At 43.9% G+C, this 20,272-nt stretch overlaps 1 protein-coding gene across 2 annotated transcripts; it reads left to right on the forward strand.

The window, feature by feature from the left end:
* Nucleotides 1-254: 254 nt before the first annotated feature.
* On the forward strand, nucleotides 255-16,875 carry SLC6A14 (solute carrier family 6 member 14). 2 transcript variants are annotated; one of them, XM_065643037.1, is made up of 14 exons: nucleotides 255-332; nucleotides 1,877-2,045; nucleotides 3,839-3,970; nucleotides 5,425-5,586; nucleotides 6,833-6,968; nucleotides 7,826-7,958; nucleotides 9,794-9,934; nucleotides 10,952-11,180; nucleotides 11,265-11,390; nucleotides 11,482-11,600; nucleotides 13,053-13,152; nucleotides 13,390-13,499; nucleotides 14,540-14,707; nucleotides 15,303-16,875. In XM_065643037.1, the coding sequence occupies exons 2-14, from the start codon at nucleotides 1,976-1,978 to the stop codon at nucleotides 15,450-15,452; spliced, it is 1,776 nt and encodes a 591-aa protein (XP_065499109.1). In that variant the 5' UTR covers nucleotides 255-332; nucleotides 1,877-1,975; the 3' UTR covers nucleotides 15,453-16,875. The 2 variants fall into 2 exon arrangements, with proteins under 2 accessions (XP_065499109.1, XP_065499108.1); XM_065643036.1 differs by lacking the exon at nucleotides 255-332 and adding an exon at nucleotides 936-995.
* The last annotated feature ends 3,397 nt before the right edge of the window (nucleotides 16,876-20,272 follow it).

Genomic DNA, 20,272 nt, shown 5'->3' on the forward strand with positions numbered 1-20,272 from the left:
TGTACTTGGAGTGTGTCCTCCTGCGTGTCCTTAGGGGATGCCTGGGGAAGGTCACTTAGGTGGGTGAAGCAGGGGAGTGCTTCAGGAAAGGCCTTTGAGTCCTTGCTCGTTACATTCCTCCTCTGGCAATGGCTTTGCTTTTATGACCTGCCCTTCTGTGCCTGTTATGTGTAGTGGAAGGTGTGTTTAGAAGCTGAAATTTCCATACTATTTAACCCCCTTGTGCCCTCTGTGTTCTTGTGTCTCCTGAGCCTAAACTCCAATATGGAACAGGTCCAGAAGGAATGAGAAGTAGGTATGGTTGGAGATGAAGCCGTGAGCAGAGTCTCTGGGTGAGTGAATGTAGGTGAGGTAGCTGGGCAGTGGCTCTGTGGGGAGGCAGTGGGGTCAGCGCAGGCAGGTGTGCGGTGCTCAGGAGGGGGTCAGTGTGCGATGGGGAGCTGGCAGCCCTCTAGATAGAGGACAAGGGAGTCAGTGTGTGGGTGGGTACTGGCAAAGTGGGGAGAAGACAAGTGGTGAGGGGCATGTTAGAAAAGGAAGGTGGGGGGCAAAGAAGTGGGCAGGCAGGGGTGCAAGAAGGGCTGAAGAGCTGGGGCTCAGGGAGAGAGCCTAGGCGGGTCGTGGCAGGGGAAGTGGGTCGGGGTAAGGTGAGGAGGGGAGGGCGTGTGGAGGGCAGGGGGTGTTTAGGAGGGGAAGTGGGCAGGAGGCCGGGCAGGGTTAGGCAGGTGAGTGTTCCCAAGGAAGTGGGCACGGGGCTGGGGCGGGCGGCGAGGGGGTGCCCCGGGGGCGGGAGGTGCCGCATCGCCGGCGGCTCCGCCCGGGCCGCGGGGCAGCCCAGGGGCCGCGGTTCCCGGCAGGGCGGCGAGGGGCGGGCGGGAGGCGGCTCCGATAAAGGGCCGGGCGCCGGCCGGCGCGGGCAGAGCGGAGCGGTTCCAGCAGCGGCGGCTATGGGGATGCTCAACCTGCCGGGCTTCCTCCCCTGCGGGAAGAAGAAGGTGAGGCGGCCCGGGGGGTGGCTGGCCGGGGGGCACCCGGACAGGTGGGGTATGGGGATACCTGGGCAGGTATGGAGACACCTGGGCAGGTGAGGTATGGGAATACCTGGGTAGGTATGGGGACACTCGGGCCAGTGACATATGGGGACACCTGTGCAAGTATGAAAACATTGGGGCAGGTGGGATTTGGGGGGTTTCTGGGCACGTGGGGTAAGGGGGCACCTAGGCAGGTGTGGGTGCATCTGAGTAGGTAGGGTATGGAGGTGCCCAGGTAGGCATAGGGGCACTCAGGCAAGTAGGATGCAGGTGCCTGGGCAGCTATGGGAGCACTGGGCATGTGATGTATGGCGCACGTGGCCAGGTATGAAATTATCTGGTCAGGTGAGATCCAGACAGGTATGGGAATATGGGTGCACTGGGTAGGTAAAGAGGCATGAGTTGAGATCGGCACCTGGGCAGGTATGGGGGAACCTGGGCTGTTGTGAAAGGCACCTGGACAGGTGTTTTTAAAGTGATCTTACAGGTATGTGCTGGGATGAACTTCTGAACAGGTATGGGGACACCTGGGCACATGCAGGGGTAGAATAGGGGAGTCCCCTGGAGGTGCTTCCCCCAGATCTGACAGCACAGGGAACTAGGGTAGGAGCAGGGCAAAACTGACCACAAAGATATTTTGGGGGTCTCTGGTGGGACTCTCTCTCACAGATCTATGCTGGCCTGCCAGGGATCAGCTGGACTGGTAGCCCACCTGGCTCTGCCCACCCTGTCAAGCTGCCCTGCCCAGCGATACCAAGGTGCTGCTCTGGACAGAGAAATGAGGATATGACTGCTGCATTTACCTATGGGGCGATCCTGAACCTTCCCTCTTCTTCTCTTCCAAGGACTTCAGTTTGTCAGATGAAAAAGATGCCCACGCCAGTGCTGGCGAAGAGTACTCGGAGCGTGGCAACTGGTCACGCAAAGGCGACTACCTGCTCTCCATGGTGGGCTACGCTGTGGGCCTGGGCAACGTCTGGCGGTTTCCCTACCTCACCTACCAGAATGGCGGAGGTACCTGTATTGAATGGCAGGGTGGGGTGGGCACACCTTGCTATCTCCAGGACAGAGGAGGGCCAGCCCTGAGGATGGGCACATTTTATCAAAGCTGGATGTGAGCATTGCCCTTGGAAGTGGGATAGTGCCTGCTGATGGGAATGGGAAGAGGAGTAGGAGGCCTCTCTGGTTTTTGGGTGCTGACTGAGGAGGGAAATAATATTTAGTTTTAATTGCAAACTTCCACCTGAGAATTCCAGAACTCGTCTGATTTACTCACAATCGACATTGCACCTTTTTGTCAATGTACCAATATCCACTACTTACTTAAATAGCTGTTCTCCCTCCCCAGTGCTTACCTCCCTGATATGCTTATAAAGAGCAATTGAATCCCCTCTCAACCTTTGTTCTGCCAGGCAAACAAGCTAAGCTGGAATAATTATCCAAGCTCAGTAATTATCCCCATCAGACAACTGGGGAGCATGAGGCAGAGAGAGCCTCTACCTGCTTACACAACTAACTAGTGGCAAAGCCAAATGGAGGCACTGGCTTCCCTGGCTGCTCTTCCAGGGCTTTGTCTACTTGCCAGGCAACCACTGGTAATTAAAGAGAGCATAAATGCCAAGTAACTGCAGAGGACTTACTTGTATGTACTTATTTGCTCTGCCTAACAGCCGTTGGAAGTTGAATTCTGGACTGTAAATGCAGCACAGCCCATACAGCTGTCTGTGGAACACAAAGGGGCATTCTTGGTACAGAAGTTTTATTGGAGTTCAGCTGAGTTGCATTACTTACGGTTTTGTTGAAGAAAATTGTGAAAACAAAATAAGTTGTGACGTTGGCCCTTCTACTAGACCCTTTTTTCTTATCTGCCGCAGCAGAAGGATTTGCATCTAAAACATATTCGTGCTGCTGCTTGTATCCTGCTCTGTGCCCCTTGCCCACGACTGATAAAGACAACTGCTACATCTTTGTTTTGAAACACAGGAGTAATCCAGTTAATTCTGTGGGACTATTTACTTCCTTAAATTACAGGAGGTATTTGCAGTTCCTTGCAGAACTGCGTCCTTGATTGCTTTAAGTTCACTGAGAGTGAAGAGGACAGATTTCTGCAGGGATATTGGGTCGTGTTTAGGAAAACCATGCTCTCACTTGTCCTGTCTTCTGCACACACAAAGAAGTGCCAGTCCCTTTCGCAGAACAGCGCTGTCATTGATATATCAGGTTAATGTACACTTTAAAAGGGACTCGAACAAGGGCCATGCCTAGATGCTGTTTAACACAGGAGTCAGCCAACCGTAGAAAATAATTTTCATGCTTTGACATCCAGTAGCTACTCTAACAGGGCAGTTGTAAATCACAACTAAGTACGTGAAGAAATGGTTCTGTTCCTTTTAAAATTAAAAGCTGGAAGATGAAATAATAAGCAGACAAAGCCAATGGTGCCTACAGCTGAGCAGTGTTCAGCTTGTATGAGAGCAGTATGTCTTTAATAGTTTTTGTAAAATCCTTTGAATTCTATCCTGTGTAAATCACCAATTCTTCTGGTAATATGTGTTTCTTCACTGAAGGTACTATTTAGTCTTACAGAAAACAGGATTTAGAAACTGGTCTCTGTATTCTGCAAAAAGCAACAAAAAACCAAAACCAACAACAAAACAAAACAAAAACAAACAACAAAAAACCACAATGGGATATTTGAGGCAGGGGGAAAAGGGGAGTCTAAAATGTAATAGAACTGCGGTGAATACTGAAAGATTCATTGTTTTCTCTCTGTGTGTGTTTGTGGGTTTTTCCCTCTCTCCTTTCAGGTGCTTTCCTAATCCCGTACACTCTGATGCTGGCGTTAGCTGGCTTGCCCTTATTTTTCATGGAATGTTCCCTTGGGCAATTTGCTAGTCAAGGGCCAATTTCCATCTGGAGAGTATTACCGTTGTTTCAAGGTTGGTATTATGTTTCGGTAAACATTTTTTTTTTTTTTTTCTAGTGATAAAGTAATTAATTCTAGTAATAAATAAGTTAATGACTTCTTCACAAAGCTACTAATTCTGAGAGGAAGTTTTATTCACGATTCTCCTCATGGTATGCAGCATACCACCCTAACTGCAGCTCTCCAGGCAGAAAGAAATCCCCGTTTGCTGTGTGAGGAAAACCCTCATTTAAACACCTGGTGCTGTGTGCAACAGATAGAAAATCATATTTAGAAGTTAACTTTTATCACTGCTTCTTTATACTTTATGTCCTATGTAGCTTGCAAGGCAGTTTCCTGTTGGATGGGCTAATTCTGTATTTGGCTGCCAGGATTGGCACAGGCACGTGGCTCTGATTTGCTTGATGTAATTCTGTGCATTCATCCAACTTGCTGCCTTGGGAGTCATCAGCTGGTATCATAAAATAGGCTAAACTCCGGCTTCGTAAGGTGCCTCTTGTGATAACATAAATGGTTGCGCTCTGTAGTGGTAGTTTGCCTTTCTCTGTGAGGGACTGAATTTCATAGTGAAGATTTCTGTGTTTGGAAACAACTAATCATGTGCTTTACTCACTCCTATCCATCCAGGTCCTGTACCGATGGGTGAAAAAAACTATGTAATTGGTCTTGTTTGTCCACTTTCCCTGCCAGAGGAATTCATGTAGGAACAGGGAAGTTTCTTTATAATGCAACAGGAATTTCACTTGCCACCTTCTACAGAAACAAAAGGGATTACAGTCTGGCTGGTTGCCTGAATGCTTACTCTTTTTGCCAGCAGACACAACCTTTCACGAGAGCACTGTATTCAACTTTAAAGCAAAAGTCTATTGACACAGCAAATCCCTTGTGTGTCTGTGAAAATATAAACTTAAATATAGTCTCCAAGATGACCGGGACAGTTTGGCAGACTTTCCCAAACTTGCGGAACAAAGTTCATTTTAACAAAGGAGGAGAATAGTATTATTGATACAGATTTACTGTTCTGTGTTCCTTCTCATTTATTGGCAAAACTATACATTACAATGGGATCTTTAAAATGGCTTGGTTAGTCATAGTTTTTGTATAGTTTGTTTTATTTTACTAAACAATCAAAACTCCCCACAGAACTGGAAGAAACCAAAATATCGAATTTTTCCTTTAGACTTGGACTTATAAACTAGTCCAATTTTTCTGTGGGCCTGATCCAAGCCCTCTGTCAAAACCACATTTGAGATGGTCAGTTTGGATCACAACCCTCACTTCATGGCTTCACTCTTTCCATGTTTGACTGTTGTTAAAACTATTTTAAAAAACAAACAAATGAAAAATAATTTCAACTTCTTCCCGAGTAGCCTTTTAAAAGTCAAGTGAAGGCCATTCATTTTTTTTTTCTTTTTTCTTTCAGCCAAGTCTGGGTTAATTAAGACATTGTGTCTTTCTCTTTCCTAGGAGTGGGCATCACGATGGTCCTCATCTCAACATTTGTGGCGATTTATTACAACGTTATCATTGCTTATGCGCTCTACTACTTATTTGCCTCATTTCAAGAAGTGCTGCCATGGTCAGATTGTTTTTCCTGGGCAGATGAGTTCTGCAGCAAAACACAATTAGGTATCGTACTTAACAGACAGAGTTTAATATTACTGTTTTGGATACTTGTACTTTGTACTGTTTTCTGGGAGAAATAACAGGAGCAAACAGCTACCCATGGCTTGAAAAGTCCTTCCTGGAGTTTTGTCTCTGAACACACTGGTGTGATGCTCGTCTGACTGCCTGCAATTCTGGGTGTCTGGGAAATCTACAGAGAACTGGGCTGAAACCTCCTTGTTGGATCCTTTATTCTCCTTTAAACTCTAAGGTTTCTTCTAGTACACACACTCCCTGGAAATACTGCATTCCCATTTCAGCAGGCTTCCTTACCTGCAGCAAGAGTATTGCTATATAGCTTTTACTGAGCATTCTTTCATTACCCCTTGCCTCCCCAGTGGCTGTGGTAATCCTGAGCACTGGTGAGGCACTGGGTTCACACTAAAATAACTCTTTAGAACATATCTCCATGCTATTGTTCTTGATGTTTGGCAGTACATGTACTGCCAAACATTTGTTATCTCAGCAGTTTCCATATCAGACCGGTATAAGGCAAAAGGTAACTATTAGCTAGCAGCTGGAAATGTGTTGCCAAGTGTTAATATAATTGTAATTCACTTAACCCTATATCTGAAAAACTCTTCTAAGATTCATAGGTTTCATAAAATGAAGTTGAGACGCTTTATTTAACAAAAAGTTGATATTTGCTTATGGGCTAAACAAAAATACTTTAGCTCACAATTTGTAAATGCTGTCCTGAAATAAGCTTCAACAAGACTTCCAGTAAATGCTGATACAGTCTTCTTTACTGCATGTTCTGGCAAAAAAAAAAAAAAAAAAATCACAACCCCCCAAAAAACAAATAGGACCTATCCTCCACTAAGGAAAATATTTAAAGAGTTCTAGTAAACCCTCTGCCATAATAAAAAGAAGTTGCTAGAGGATGATCTGTGTGTGACATTGGTTTGGGACAAAGGTTTTCGTAGATTAGCTAAGGCTACAATCTTTATTATTCTCAATTCTGATTTGCAAGTATTCTTCACAATAATTGAAAGGTGGAGCTGAGCACACCAGATTCTTGGTGTTTTGATTTACAGTCAAAGTAACTAAGTCACAGCTGCAAGTGACAGTTCAGGTTTGTTTCTAAATATTGTTAGTAGGCAAATGGAAGCTGTAACTCTTTGGAAAACATATTTGCTGTAATAGTCTTATTTTTATAATAGTCATCACGGTATTAACAATTCCCTTTTGCTTGCTTGCTTTCTTACAGTAAGCGACTGCAATGTAACCTTAGATGGACAAATCATTAATGTAAACTACTCGTACATCATAAACAACAATCTCACATGTATAAACGGCACCATGAACTACAAACCAGGGCAATTTCCCAGTGAGCAATACTGGAAGTAAGTAAATATTTTAAAGAAATGACTAAAAATGCTTTTATTACACATTGTGGTTTTGAATATATCTTCTATTTTTGTCTTATCTTGCTGTCCAGAAACAGTCCAGTCAAAGGGGGTGGGCATACAAATCTGTACAGAGGGGACTTAAAATTTAATTGATGAGTCTGGGCCCCTAAAATAAAATAAAAAATGGAGAGAAACAAATGAGTAAACCTGTAGCAGATTGAAAAATACTCCAGCTTAAAGACGTTCTCTTCTCTGGAGTCCTGGTAGGAACTATTTAGCATCTTTAAGAATAGCCTAGAGTTTTTTTTCAGGAGCTACTCTGCAAAATATATTCACTTTATTCTGAATCTGGGCCTGTTGTGAAAATGTCATTTCTTTAGCCACATGGCGGCTCATGTTTCGTGTTCCTCGGGCTTCTGGGAACTGATTCTTCTTATGGGTTCTTCTCTTGCCGTCAGAATTTCACGGTTAACATGAAAGAGCTGAGGTAGATCTGATGGAGAGAAGTATGGAGAGCTGAGGGGCTGATAGATTTTAAAGACTGTAGTTAAATAATAATAATTTAAAAAATAAATAATATAATAATAAAAAATATAATAATATATAAATATATTAATTTTTATTATTATTTATATATAATAATAATAAAAATAAATAAAATAAATAAATAAACTGTAGTTAAATAGTCAGTTTGTCAATGCCAATCATGCACTTCTAACTGCATATTCATGGAAGCAGCTACAGGGTCTTGTAATATCTGCAGAAACCAGCTCATTTCCCTCTAAGAAGTGGCTGAAGAGAAACATGTGCTGTTGCCACTCTCTTCTCATTGCAGCATTTTGTGCTTTCAGTAAAGTGGCTCTTCAGCGCTCGAGTGGGTTGGACGAGACTGGTGGCATCGTGTGGTACCTGGCTCTCTGCCTCCTCCTGGCCTGGATAATTGTTGGAGCTGCATTGTTTAAAGGAATAAAATCTTCTGGAAAGGTAAGTTAGGAAGAACCAGTAGCAGACTTTTGGCCTGATCCTACCCTTCCAACGTCAGCTGGACCCGAGGAAGGGTTAGCACAAGGCAGGATGCAGTTCCTAACCCACTACCCTCTGCTGGACTCAGCATTAGACATATTTTCTGCCCCTTGGCTTCATAACTGTTACATAAAGTATGAGTAAGGTGCTGATTACTTAACACACGGATGTCTTAGCTCCACCAGCGCTGCCATGTATTTGGGGATCTTGCTGTCACGCAGGTGTTTCCAGCTGAGTTTTGGCAGTCACTCAGCCTGTTATGACGGACACGTGCGTGTAACTGCACAGGCGCACACCCTGGGAACACCCAGTAATTATTCGCGCCTCCAGACTGGTTGAGATGTTTGGACAGTACAGGTCAAGTCCTGCTAAGAGATGTGTGTGTGCAGGTTCCTGCCATATTGTGAAATGTTATTTGTATTGAAGATTTCAAGCTACTTTTAGGCACCAGGTCCCTAGGTGCCTGTTGTCAGACTCTGACTCTGCTAAGCTCCCATTTCCACACGCTGGAGCATGGTTGCCTGGAGTATTCCCTGGGCTGGGTCAGCTCCTCTCCAGACTTTCGGGCAGGCTGAATTTCATTCTTCTCTGCCTGAGGCCCTTTTCTTGGTTTAGTTCCTCCCCATGCTCCTTTTTTACCTCTGTGTTGCATGTCCATTGTCTCTGCAGTCCTCCTCAGTCTCTGCTGCCTTCATTCTTTCTCTCATCCTTTCTGCACTGATTTTTTTTTTTTTCTCCTTCCCCCCTTCATTCCTTCTGTCACTGTGCCTTTCCATGATTTCTTGCTGCCTGTCTTCCTTTCCTCAGTCTGATGTCTCCTTCTGTTCTGCTTTCTGTTTGGAGCTTTCTGCCCTACGTCTCAGCGCTTCAGGGTGGAGTATCTGTGCTTACCCAGCCACAGTTTCTGCCACATGGCTTCTCTCAAACTTGCATTCTTTGGGTTCCTGACAATTGGCTCTTCCTGTTGTCACTTCTCTTCTGGCACAAAGGTAAGCGTCTTTGAGAAGCAAGGTAAGACTCAGAAGAATCTGGCTGGGCAGGAACAAGGCAAAGATGAAGAGCAGAGAAAATTGACTATTCCTGACAAATATGTAGCAGGTCTTCAGAAATGGCAGACTCACCATATGATGGTGCAATGCTATGGCTTGGTATAACCAGCAGTACTGGGTCAATTATCTGTCTGTGTAACACTGAAACTGAGACTCAAGTAACAACGGTATTGTTGAACATAACCTGCATGATAATAGCACTGCTTAGCCCTGTTTCTGGCCTGAATCCCATCGCACTAGAAATAGTGTAGACAAACAACAAAAAAGATCTGTGTCTGAGAGAACCTAAAAGTCCTCATTCCCAGTAAAGAAAGCTTCCAGCGTGGCTGCTTTTTTTTTTTTTTTTTTTTTTCCCCCAGTCTCAAAAGGAGATTATTTTATCCCGGTAACCTAATTTTGACTGGTGTTCAGTTAGCTTTCGCTAGAAGCATGCTTAGCAAGAGACCTCTGGGGTAGCTGAGTCCAACCTTGCTATAGGAGTAAATCATATCAGAAAGCACATTTCTGAAACTGGTCAACTCCTACCTGAAAAGTGTATATGTGTCTTGGGCCTTCTGCTTCTGCTGGAATGCAGCTCCAGAACCAGCTAAGCCAGATGGTTTCGTGCTTGGCATGTGTTCACTTCCCTGGTCGCCTGTTTATCATTTGTACCAGAAGACCTTAGCCTAAAACCCAGCCATTCCTCCTGCACAGAGGTCTGTGCATCCCCTTACTTTCTAATATGTGTCCCTGCACTTCATTCTGCAGGTTGTCTACTTTACCGCACTCTTCCCATACGTCGTCCTGCTCATCTTGCTGGTGCGAGGTGCCACCCTGGAAGGTGCTCTGGATGGCATTGAATACTACATTGGGAGACAGTCCAACATCACCAAGCTGATGGAGGCAGAGGTGAGAGGTAGTGCCAGCCCCGGAAACGTGACGCACTTCTGTGGTTCTACGTGCTTGTCACTTGCAGAGCAACTTTTTTTTTTTTTATCCATGTAGATTCTGTTTTTTTCAGCAAACCCAGCTCTACGGGAAGTCCAAGCCCCTATTCTAGCTACTCTCAATCTAAAAAATAGCCACCCTCAGCCTTCTCCCTGCTACACCAGGCAGTGATAACTGTGGTGTTGTCCCTAAGCAGATCTCAGGGTGTCGTGCTCAAGTTTCATCCGAGCAAGGCCTGCTGAGAAAGCTCTTGCTGTGGGATCAAGCGTTGCTCTCACATGACCACTCGCTTTGTTTGCTGATAATTTCAAGGGACTTAATCAGAAGGTTGGAGGGATCCCTGAGTTTGAAATTCAGGCTGTGCCTTGCCCAGGAAATTAGCTTGGGAAATTAGGAGGACCAAGAAGGGCACCTTGTGCAAAGGAAGCCTGGATTTTTTGTTCTGACTCATGTCAACATTAGTTTAGTTTTACCAAAAGCAGACATTAAGCGTGTTTTTGTAGTTGTGGTATTTTTTGTGAGCATTTGGCTTTAACTGAGGGGCTGCAGCAGAGGTGAAAGTAGTTTGTCTGGATAATGGTGTGAGGACAATAAGTGGGAGAGCACATGAAAGTTCTCACTCCTTCAACCCAGTCCTGGTTTTCCTTATTCATTGGCACTGTGACAAGATTCATACTTCGACAACCTGCATATGTGAATGACTTGAATCTCTTCTTCAGGATTAGCGCAATAAGATCTAAATATTTGGCAACATACTTGGGATGTGTCCTTTGGAAATCAAAGAAGATATTGTTTGTGCTTGAGACTGCAAGGTCACAAGCATCCTATATCCCACCTGCTCTGCAACTCATGTGAAATACAGTCAGACATTCAAGCTAAATGTAGAAAAACCCTGGAGCTTTAACAGAGGGCAGACTTAAATGTTTATGACATATGCAGTATGTAATACAGTAATTCCCATGTTTTTATTTCTGGTAGGTTTGGAAAGATGCAGCCACCCAGATATTCTACTCCCTGTCTGTGGCATGGGGCGGGCTTGTTGCTTTGTCTTCATACAATAAGTTCCACAACAACTGCTACTCGGATGCTATTTTAGTTTGTGTAACCAACTGCCTCACCAGCGTATTTGCTGGGTTTGCGATTTTCTCCGTCTTGGGACATATGGCATTTGTGTCTGAGAGGCCAGTCTCGGAGGTTGTGGACTCAGGTAGGCTGATCATCATGCTGTCATTATCAGGACTTGCTTTGACCAAGGCGTGACAATAACCTCCTTCTTTCCACTGCTTTCCAGGATTTGATCTGGCATTTGTAGCCTACCCAGAGGCTCTCTCCAGGTTACCAGTTTCTCCTCTGTGGTCCTCCTTGTTTTTCTTCATGCTGCTGCTCTTGGGCCTTGACTCTCAGTTTGCCACTGTAGGTGAGTGGCGTTTTAAGTGGCCCACGGCTTTTCAAATGACCATTACCTGTATTAATTGTGCTGCTCAAAACCCACACTTCTTCCTTTGCAGAAACACTTACAACTACCATACAAGATATATATCCCAAAGTGATGAAAAGGTTAAGAATCCCTATAACTCTGGGTGTGTGCATATTGCTCTTCTTTCTTGGTCTTATTTGTGTTACTCAGGTAAGACATTAAAATATTTTTTGGCAGTGGGTTTTGTTATGTTGCAAGTGATCAACTCAAGTCAAAATATCTTTTCCCACTGTTCCTGTTTGCATGGATCGATCTTAAATTCTGCCAGTGTGCTTGAACTTGCAAATGAGAAATTCTCAGAGGGAAGTCTAAAGAACCTAAGGCTTTCTGCGATTATTGAACTGAGATGCGCTTTTAAATAGAAGGCCTGTACAGAGCCTGTGGACTGTGAACCTGATTTATTGCTCCCCAGTTAAGGAGGTTATTTGTGTAATCTCAAGCATCTACATACAGTGCGTGTGCAGTTCTGTGGGTACAACTAATAGATGCCGATGGGATCTTCTTGTTCAAAACTGACTACCAAATAGGACAGGATTTAAGAAATGGTCTATTCACATCATAAAAACCTACTGTTTTGCAAGTATCAGTAGATTGTATGGTTACTTCTCCTGTATGTGCATATATATATGCACACACATAAAGATAATTTCAAGCATACTGTGCAAAATTTCTTGAGACAATTGCTTTCCAGGATATAAAGGTTCACTGTAATTGCATCCATGCAGATTTATATATGCAATTAGACTGAGAATGTGGAGAAGATAATTGTGGTGAATAGATAGTTGTATAGTCAAGTTAAGCACATAAGTTATAAAACATGACATCATGGAAGCTTGCAAATGACTTAGTACACAAGAATGTGAAATGGCTTAAAGCTTATTTTCTGCTCTGTGATCCTCCTGCTGCATGCTGGTGTTTAAAGTTGTGGTTAACCCATGCAGAAAACCTGTGTGTGTAGTATACAGGCCTACCAGAACTGATAACTGGTAGAGCTGCTGCTGTAGCTCAGTATTAAAACTTCAGCACCAGCTTTAAGACAATTAAGTTCCAAAATTACACTTTTCTCTCAGCTGTCTAGAGGTACTTTAGAATCATAGAATCGTTTTGGTTGGAAAAGACCTTTTAGATCATCATGTCCAACCATTAACCTCGCACTGTCAAGTCCAGCTCTAAACCACGTGCCTAAGAACCTCCTCTACAAGTCTTTTAAACCCCTCCAGGGATGGTGACTCCACCACTGCCCTGGGCAGCCTGTCCCAATGCCTGACAACCATTTCCGTGAAGATTTTTTTCCTAATATCCAATCTGAACCTTCTCTGGCACAACTTATGGCCATTTCCTCTTGTCCTATAACTTCGCATACACATGTCATGTTATTAGTATACTGATCTACGGTATTTTGTCAGATGTGCTTTTCAATTTTACATAGAGATATTTAAATGAAATAATGTTCATAAATGTGTACTTAACCTAGAGAACTTGGAATTTAAAAACTCAGACTGGTGATTAGTTAAGCTCTCTTGAACAATGCAATATATTTTATTTGCATAAATTGGTTACTTGTAATGGGTACATTTTATCTCTTTATTGCTTGTTCTACAGGCAGGAATTTACTGGGTTAACCTAATAGATCACTTTTGTGCTGGATGGGGAATCCTTATTGCAGCTGTCCTGGAGATAATAGGCATCGTCTACATTTATGGTAAATGGCTTGCATTGAAAATCCATTGTTTGACTATACAGTCCCAGGCACAGTGTATAATAAACACTAATTACCACAATAAAGCATTTATAACTTAACTGGCCAAAAAGCATTGACAGGAACCAAGAACTGGATAAACTGACCTTGACTGTTGCCTTTCTTCTATCCCCTTTGAGTAACCACACCTGCAAGGGAGGCACCTGCTTTACCATGCTCCCTATGATTGTCTTTCAACAGGAGGAAACAGGTTCATTGAAGATATCGAAATGATGATTGGAAAGAAGAGCTGTTTATTCTGGATGTGGTGGAGAATGTGCTGGTTTTTTGTTACTCCTGTGCTGTTAATGGTGAGTGTAGATGACTGAGTTGTATTAGTGTGACAGAACTTAATAACTGGATCTTGAAGAGGTTTCCATGTGAAGACTCAGGGCTGAATGCCCAGGCTCTGTGTATAAACATGTGGTTTTATGGTGCCAGTGAAGCAAACTATGTGCTATCTATGCTTTCTAATACATTCCACTCCTCCTTGGGTCCTCTCCAGGAGAGGCTGGACGTTCAGATCAGTTGCTAGTGAGCTGTGTCTACACTCTGAGGACTAACACAGAGCAACCATATCGTCCATCTTAGCTAGATTATCTTCATTTCAGACTGTGAGAAGATGTTTTGACAACCTAGATTTTTCTCATTCGAGGAAAATCCCATTTTCAGGACAGATCCCTGGCTTAGCTTTGCTCTTTGGGTATCCAGCTGCTCCCCGTCTAAGACTTTTTTACATCCTGTCACGTGTCCCAGTTTTTTGTTACTCCTGTACTTCTAAATGTGAGTGTAGATGGTTGGATTATGTTTTATGAGATAATTTACTAACATCCCAAATCCAGGAGCAGTGGCAAGTCACTCTGGCCAGCACTTAAACTGTCCAGTCTACAATTTAGAAAATGCTGCCCCTGAAATACCTTATTTCTGCAGCAATATTTACTGACAGTTAATCTCAGATTCTTTCCCATATTCCTGTAAATAACAGAATATGGGAACATATAAAACAAACAGAGGAAAGTACTGGGCTCATCCAGCAACATATATATTTTCCAACATAAGATTTCAACATAACCCAGAATCAAATTCTTTTTAAACACTGATGTACTTGAAGTTTTAGGGCGCATATCTGTGTCATCTTTCAGTCCTGTCCTTCAGTCTTACTGCTTGGCCATGACTGAACACCAAGTCCTGCACAACTGTTCTCACACTCAGAAAGCAAGAGGGAACTCCGTAAAATTTGTAGGTAGCTCTTTTTTTTTTTTTTTTAAGCCAACTTGAAAATACGTTGCAAGTTCAAGTTAGCTGGAAATTGGCTTTATTCTCTTAAATCTTTCTGCCTTTTTTTTTATAGGCAATTTTGGTCTGGTCTTTGGTCACATTTTCACCTCCCACTTATGGCTCAGTGTCATATCCAGACTGGGGAACTGCTGTTGGCTGGTGCATGATCATCTTCTGCGTCATCTGGATTCCCATTGTTGCTATTATAAAAATAGTTAAAGCTAAAGGAAACCTTTGTCAGGTAAGGCCACAAAAAAGTTGTCATAGCCTCAAATCTTTATTTCCTTGGCATTATCAGGAACACCTGTGCATTCTTCTCAAAAACATGTTTGGTATTTTGAGGTGTTTATTAATTGGATTTGTAGACCAAAACACATCTCTGGTGTTAGAATCAGAGGCAAATTTATCCTACTGTCTTCTGATAAGAAGATAGAGTCTAATTTTCTGGAAGTACAACCACACATTCAAAAGTGATTTTCATAGTTTCTGTTGTTATTCCAGCTACTTTAAATTCTCTGAAGAATTTTTATCCCCATATCATTTTCAAGACTTTTGCCTCCCATTCCTCACAGAAACAAGCAAGTGCAGGATCTGAGGTATGGTCTGCTCGCCAAGCTTTCCAGAGAGTCTTGTTGGTCACAGATTTCATTGTTTGTTTGACTTCAGTGTCTGGAATCCACTGAACCCAGAGACATTTGGAATGATTTTTAAAAACTTTGATTTGTTTGCCATTTATTGAGTTGCAGGGCATATCTAGAGCTACAGCTTTACTGAACTTTATAAATAGCCCAGACCAAGGTAGAATGTCTAATGCCTCTTGTTTTTTTGCTTTCCAGCGCATTGTAAGCTGCTGCAGACCTGCTGCAAACTGGGGTCCCTACCTGGCATGTAACCGAGGAGAAAGATACAGTCATATTGTAGATCCCAAAAGGGAAAAGGACCATGAGATTCCTACTGTGTCTGCCTTTGTATACAGTCAACAATGAGATGGACATCTGGATGACAATTTTTTAACATATCTGTATTTTCTGTTTCTTTAACTGTTAGAAAGTGACAAAGCAAAACAGCAACAACAAAAAGCAAATCAACCCTCTGTCCTTCAAAGCCTAGCCCCCAAACTAAAGTGAGCCAGATTATTTATTTTTAGTGCTGTATGTTTGGGGAGAAACAGGTAAATTAGACACTAGGATCTCCCCAGATATTTAGGTTAAAGGGGCAGGAAAATGCAGTGCAGGCTCCCCAGGCTGATGGACTGAGCATGCTTAACCCCATCCAACCTGTATCCAGCTGGACTGCAGATACTGGTGTGGAAGAGAATAAAGACACATTGTGGTCTTTCCCAGCTACAGGGAATTTGAGCCAAAACATGCTGTGCTTGCACGCTCCGATGTGCTGCGGGCAGTTACTACCTTTGTTGTGCTTTGCCATCCCCAGCGGTGTGCAGTCAGCAGAAGGGGAACAGATGTGCTGCTGCCTGGCATTGTGTAGCTCAGGGAACTCAAATAATTTTTCTCTGTCTAAGCCTTGCTCAGTGCTGTGAGGCTCCTCGGGATTTGAAGTGGACTACAGTGTGTTGTATTTTTTGTCCGTGCATCTAAATGTTGAGTGGCAAAAAACTGCCATCACAGGAAATACGGCCTTAACACGGCGAAAAGCAGGCTTCTTTCTATTTCTCATTATTCCCCTTGGGATCCTCAAAGAGATGTCTTTTGTGTCATGCCCCATGCTCAGCACATTCATCTGTCTATAATTCAAAAATCCTGTGTTTCCATATGCTGTCATTAGATGCTGCAGAATGAAATAGTCACTGTTGAATTCTGGTGTGCCTGTTCTCCTACACTCGCCAAGACTTCACCCATCAGTTTGTTCTCTGCATCTTTCACTCAGGCTTGGGTTTTCCCTTCCAAAGGAGACCCAAAGTGCTTTTTAAAGATTCAAACAGTGTTATCGGTGTTGTGGTAGAACCAACAGAAGCAGAACTTTACCCCAAGTGAAGGCTATAACTGCCTTGTAGTTCTATTACTCCAAAATTTGCTGAAATAAGGAGATTATTGAAAAGTTAGGAAGTTTGTAATGCATTTGGGAACACAGACTTATGCTTCTACCTAAGCTCTAGTGAGTTAGGTTAAGAGAACCTGACTTCGCTCATAATACAAATGAATTCCTGATATAGAAAAAAAAAAAATCAATGGATTGAATTAATACATTCCATGTGCTGAGGAATGCCTCTCCTACTGTGACAATGGTTCCTTGGGAACAGCGCAGCAGTGTTTCTACTGTCACTTCTTCTCAGGGCTTTGTCACTGTTTCTGGACACGGAGTGTGGATAGTGGCTTGTTGCCCAAGCTACACACCTTGGTATATGTTTTATAGTGATGTTTTTGTGACAGATCAATGCTTTATGGCAAATAAAATGTGATTTTCAGTTTTAAATGGTTTTGGAGCTGGAAAATGGGATTTCAGCCTTTTGTATGGAGTTTGTGGGGGAGGCGTTTGGTGGGAAGTACCACCAACTCTTCTGTGATCCTAAGCCTTTGGGAAATTGAACTGGAAAGATTCAACTTCCGGGAAGCTTTTTCTTACAGAATTTAGATCTACTGCAATAGCGCTGTTTTGGTGCAGGCTCAGAAAATACAGAAAGTGATTGAGTGAGAATTTATAAAAAGGACTGTGGAATTAGAGCCTGTAACAGAAGCTGGTGAAGAGAACCCCTTTGCTGCACTGCAGCTGCTCTAGAGTCACGGTCCAGCCACAAATCAGCAGAGGACAGTGCTGTCACTGGCCCTGAGGTGTGGAAAGGTGGGAGGAGGAGGGAGGCTGAGCTGCAAATCTGTGGTGCTTCACCCCCCAGTGCAGCACTGGAGCTGCCACAGTGGGCAGCAGTTCATATATGGGAAGGCACAGACTCTAGGAAAGAGACAGAAGTTAGTCAAGTAACGAGAGCACTCCAAGAGGTAGTAGGGAAGCAGCCTGGCCAAATTGGCTTCAGAAAGAATCCAGGAAAGTTTTGGTGAAGGAGATGCTGAAGGCACCAGCCGTCTACTGCCCTGCAGGAAGCCCCTGCTGTTGTGCGCAGGGCTCCTTTGAGGCTTCTTCTGCTCTGGACTTGGTTTATGGGCTTCTAGGAGCTGTTTTCCTGATGTTGCACTATTCAAGCTTCCGAGAAGAGCAACAGAAGACAATTTCTCAAGGGCTGGGGATCCAGTTTCGGTGCTTTCTCCCTTCTCCAAGGTAAGAAAATCCCCCAGTTTTGAAGGCAAGGTTTGCTGTCCTGGCCCCTGACAGACCTGGGATCCTTATTTGTGTATGCATGTCTGACATCATCCCAGTACACCCAGTTACTCTTGCTCTCTTTAGATGAGCTCACTTCTGGCATCCTTGGAGGAGTCTCAAAGAGTATCTAGGAGTTGGTATTCACATTCCTCACCCATAACAGCTCTAGTCCAGCAGAGGGCCAGACCCCCGAGGGTTGCATGAAGAAGCGGTGGCCCTCAGCGCTGCTCTGGAGGCAGGATGGACCCAGCAGATCTGGGTGTATTCCTGACCTGTGCAGGCTGGTGCCCAACATCCTGGTGTTTGCTGTGTTGAAAAACCAGCAGTGCAAACCAGTGCAGCATTCCCAGTAAGGTGCTTGAAATACCAGGGGTTTGGGGTTTTTACTTTGAAGAAAAAAAAGAAAATGGTTCTGCTTTGGATCAAGCTAAACAGGAGTGAAAGGAAATCTCTTGGAAAAAGAAAGTAGAAGTGCAAAAGAAGTACATTCACTTTGGATTGGCTCAAAATGCAAGTATGTTTCAGGCAGGAAAGAGAACACAGTTCCAAAAAGCCACATCTACAGCATGGAAACATTTAAAAAAAGAGCTATTCGAACTGGCATTTGTATATGTACGTAAAGCACTGAGTTAGGAGTCAAGGTTATGAAAGCAAATTTTAAATCCCAAAGATATTGCTATTGCAGAGACTTTTCATAAACATGAAGTGGGGTGTGTTTTGTTTCGTGTTTTGTTGTGGGTTTTTTTGTTTTTTGGGTTTTATTTTTAAGTATTTACTTTTGTTTCTACCACATCATCAGTTTGCAACAGGACATTTTTCCGGCTGGGCTGTGTGGCGGTGCGGTAACCAGCAGAGAGCAGCGTCTGCTCGTCTCTTCTGCTCTGCTCCCGGCAGCGGGGACGGGCGAGGGGTCGGCGCGACCCCCGGCCCAGCCCGGCGCTCCCCGCGATGCTCCTGCCCGCCCGCTGGTGCGCGGCTCTGAGAGCGCGTTCTAGAGCAGCGGCATCAACCTGAGTTATTTGGCACTCGCTCCTGCCTGGCTGGTGGTTGTTGAACAGCATCTGAGTTTGGAATCGGACTGGCCATATAGAAAGGTCTTTTTTTTTTTTTTCTTTAATCCGGTTCCAGTTGTGTGAAAAAAGATAGCTGGTGCACCCTTGAACTCCTGCGTGGCTTGGAGCTGAGTGTTACAGCAGCAATACCGCCTCCCTGCTAAAGCCACTTCGGCATCTGCAGGCTGGAGCTGACCCCGAGTTATCTTGGCAGGCTGGTTGTCCCGGTAAGCAGACCTTTCCAGCCCCACAACTCAATTTTGTGACACTTTGTGCACTCTGACTCCCAAATCCCCAGAGCTCAAAACCCCCCCCCAAAAAACAGTGCTGGTAGTTATCGTTACAGGATCATATAATAGATCCCCTAAAGACTAGAGTCATATAAATCAGATGACTCAGAGACAGCAACCTCTGACCAGGCAGGGGAGGAGGTGATGTGGGACAGAAGTTATGGTGAAAGGGAAGATGGAGCAGCTGGTTAAACTGGATCTTCCACTGAAGGAAATGCAGTGGGAAATGGCATCCTTACCGGGGCTGACCCTGCTCCATCAGCCTTGCTGACTGATAGCACAGTCACAGCTACCACAAGAAGGTTTTCTTCCTCAATAAAACAATCAAAATAATGCTTGAGATAACTTTCTTGAACTGATTTATCAGTGTGCGATGACTCAGCCCATTATAAAAGAGTAAAACTACACCCCAGTGAAGTACAAAGTCAATGTGGAGGTGAAGTGTGCGTGTGCGTCTTGAATATGATGTGCAGCTCCCCCAGCCCAAACGGCACAGCATAACTGAAGAGGTACAGAGAAAGCACCAAAAGACAGTCTGAATGTTGGGATAGGCTCTGCTCAACAAGCAAGTAAAAGGAACAATGGTTTTGCTTTGCAAAAATCAGGGCTGTAGAGCAGAGCCAATAGCCATCTATGGAAAGCATGAGAGCAGGGACAAAGGGGACTAAGGACGCTATTTTTAATAATTTTAGAACAAGATAGAAGATGAGAACTTACCAGGTTGCAGCTTTAAAGTGAAAGGAGGAATGTTTTGTCCAATGTTCAGTTCAGCTGTGGCGACCCTTGTCAAAAGGTCTTGGTACTAAATGGTTGCATGCCTTCGAAATCCTTCAGAAAACCTACTGAAAAAGAAAAAACCTCGAAGAGACGGTACTTCTAGTTCAGAAAATACTAGGAAAGTGGGTTTGTAATGCTTCTACTGCTCTTATGTTCTTCCCTGGGCGTCTGCACCAGGCTGGTGTAGAGACAAGATAGTGTCCTGGCCCTTTGGTTTGATCTCACACAGCTATCCTAGAGAGCTAAACTTGAACTATGTAATTCATATTTGCAAACTTTAACTCATTTACAATAAAATGCAGATTGTTGCCAAGAGAAACTATTGAATTTTCTCTCTTGTGTGTACTCAGCCAGACACAAACAGATTCATGTTCAACAGAGCCTGAACGCAGTTTCATCTGGACATCTCCCTGT

The sequence above is a fragment of the Caloenas nicobarica genome, chromosome 12, assembly GCF_036013445.1.
Source record: "Caloenas nicobarica isolate bCalNic1 chromosome 12, bCalNic1.hap1, whole genome shotgun sequence".
In the NCBI taxonomy this organism is placed as follows: Eukaryota; Metazoa; Chordata; class Aves; order Columbiformes; family Columbidae; genus Caloenas; species Caloenas nicobarica.

Bases quoted from the DNA above. Each gene is read 5' to 3' on its own strand.
- SLC6A14 (XM_065643036.1), top strand. From the start codon at position 948: ATGGGGATGCTCAACCTGCCGGGCTTCCTCCCCTGCGGGAAGAAGAAG. The intron at 5,587-6,832 runs GTATCGTACTTA...GCTTTCTTACAG, and splicing joins CTGCAGCAAAACACAATTAG to TAAGCGACTGCAATGTAACC. The intron at 6,969-7,825 runs GTAAGTAAATAT...TTGTGCTTTCAG, and splicing joins CCCAGTGAGCAATACTGGAA to TAAAGTGGCTCTTCAGCGCT.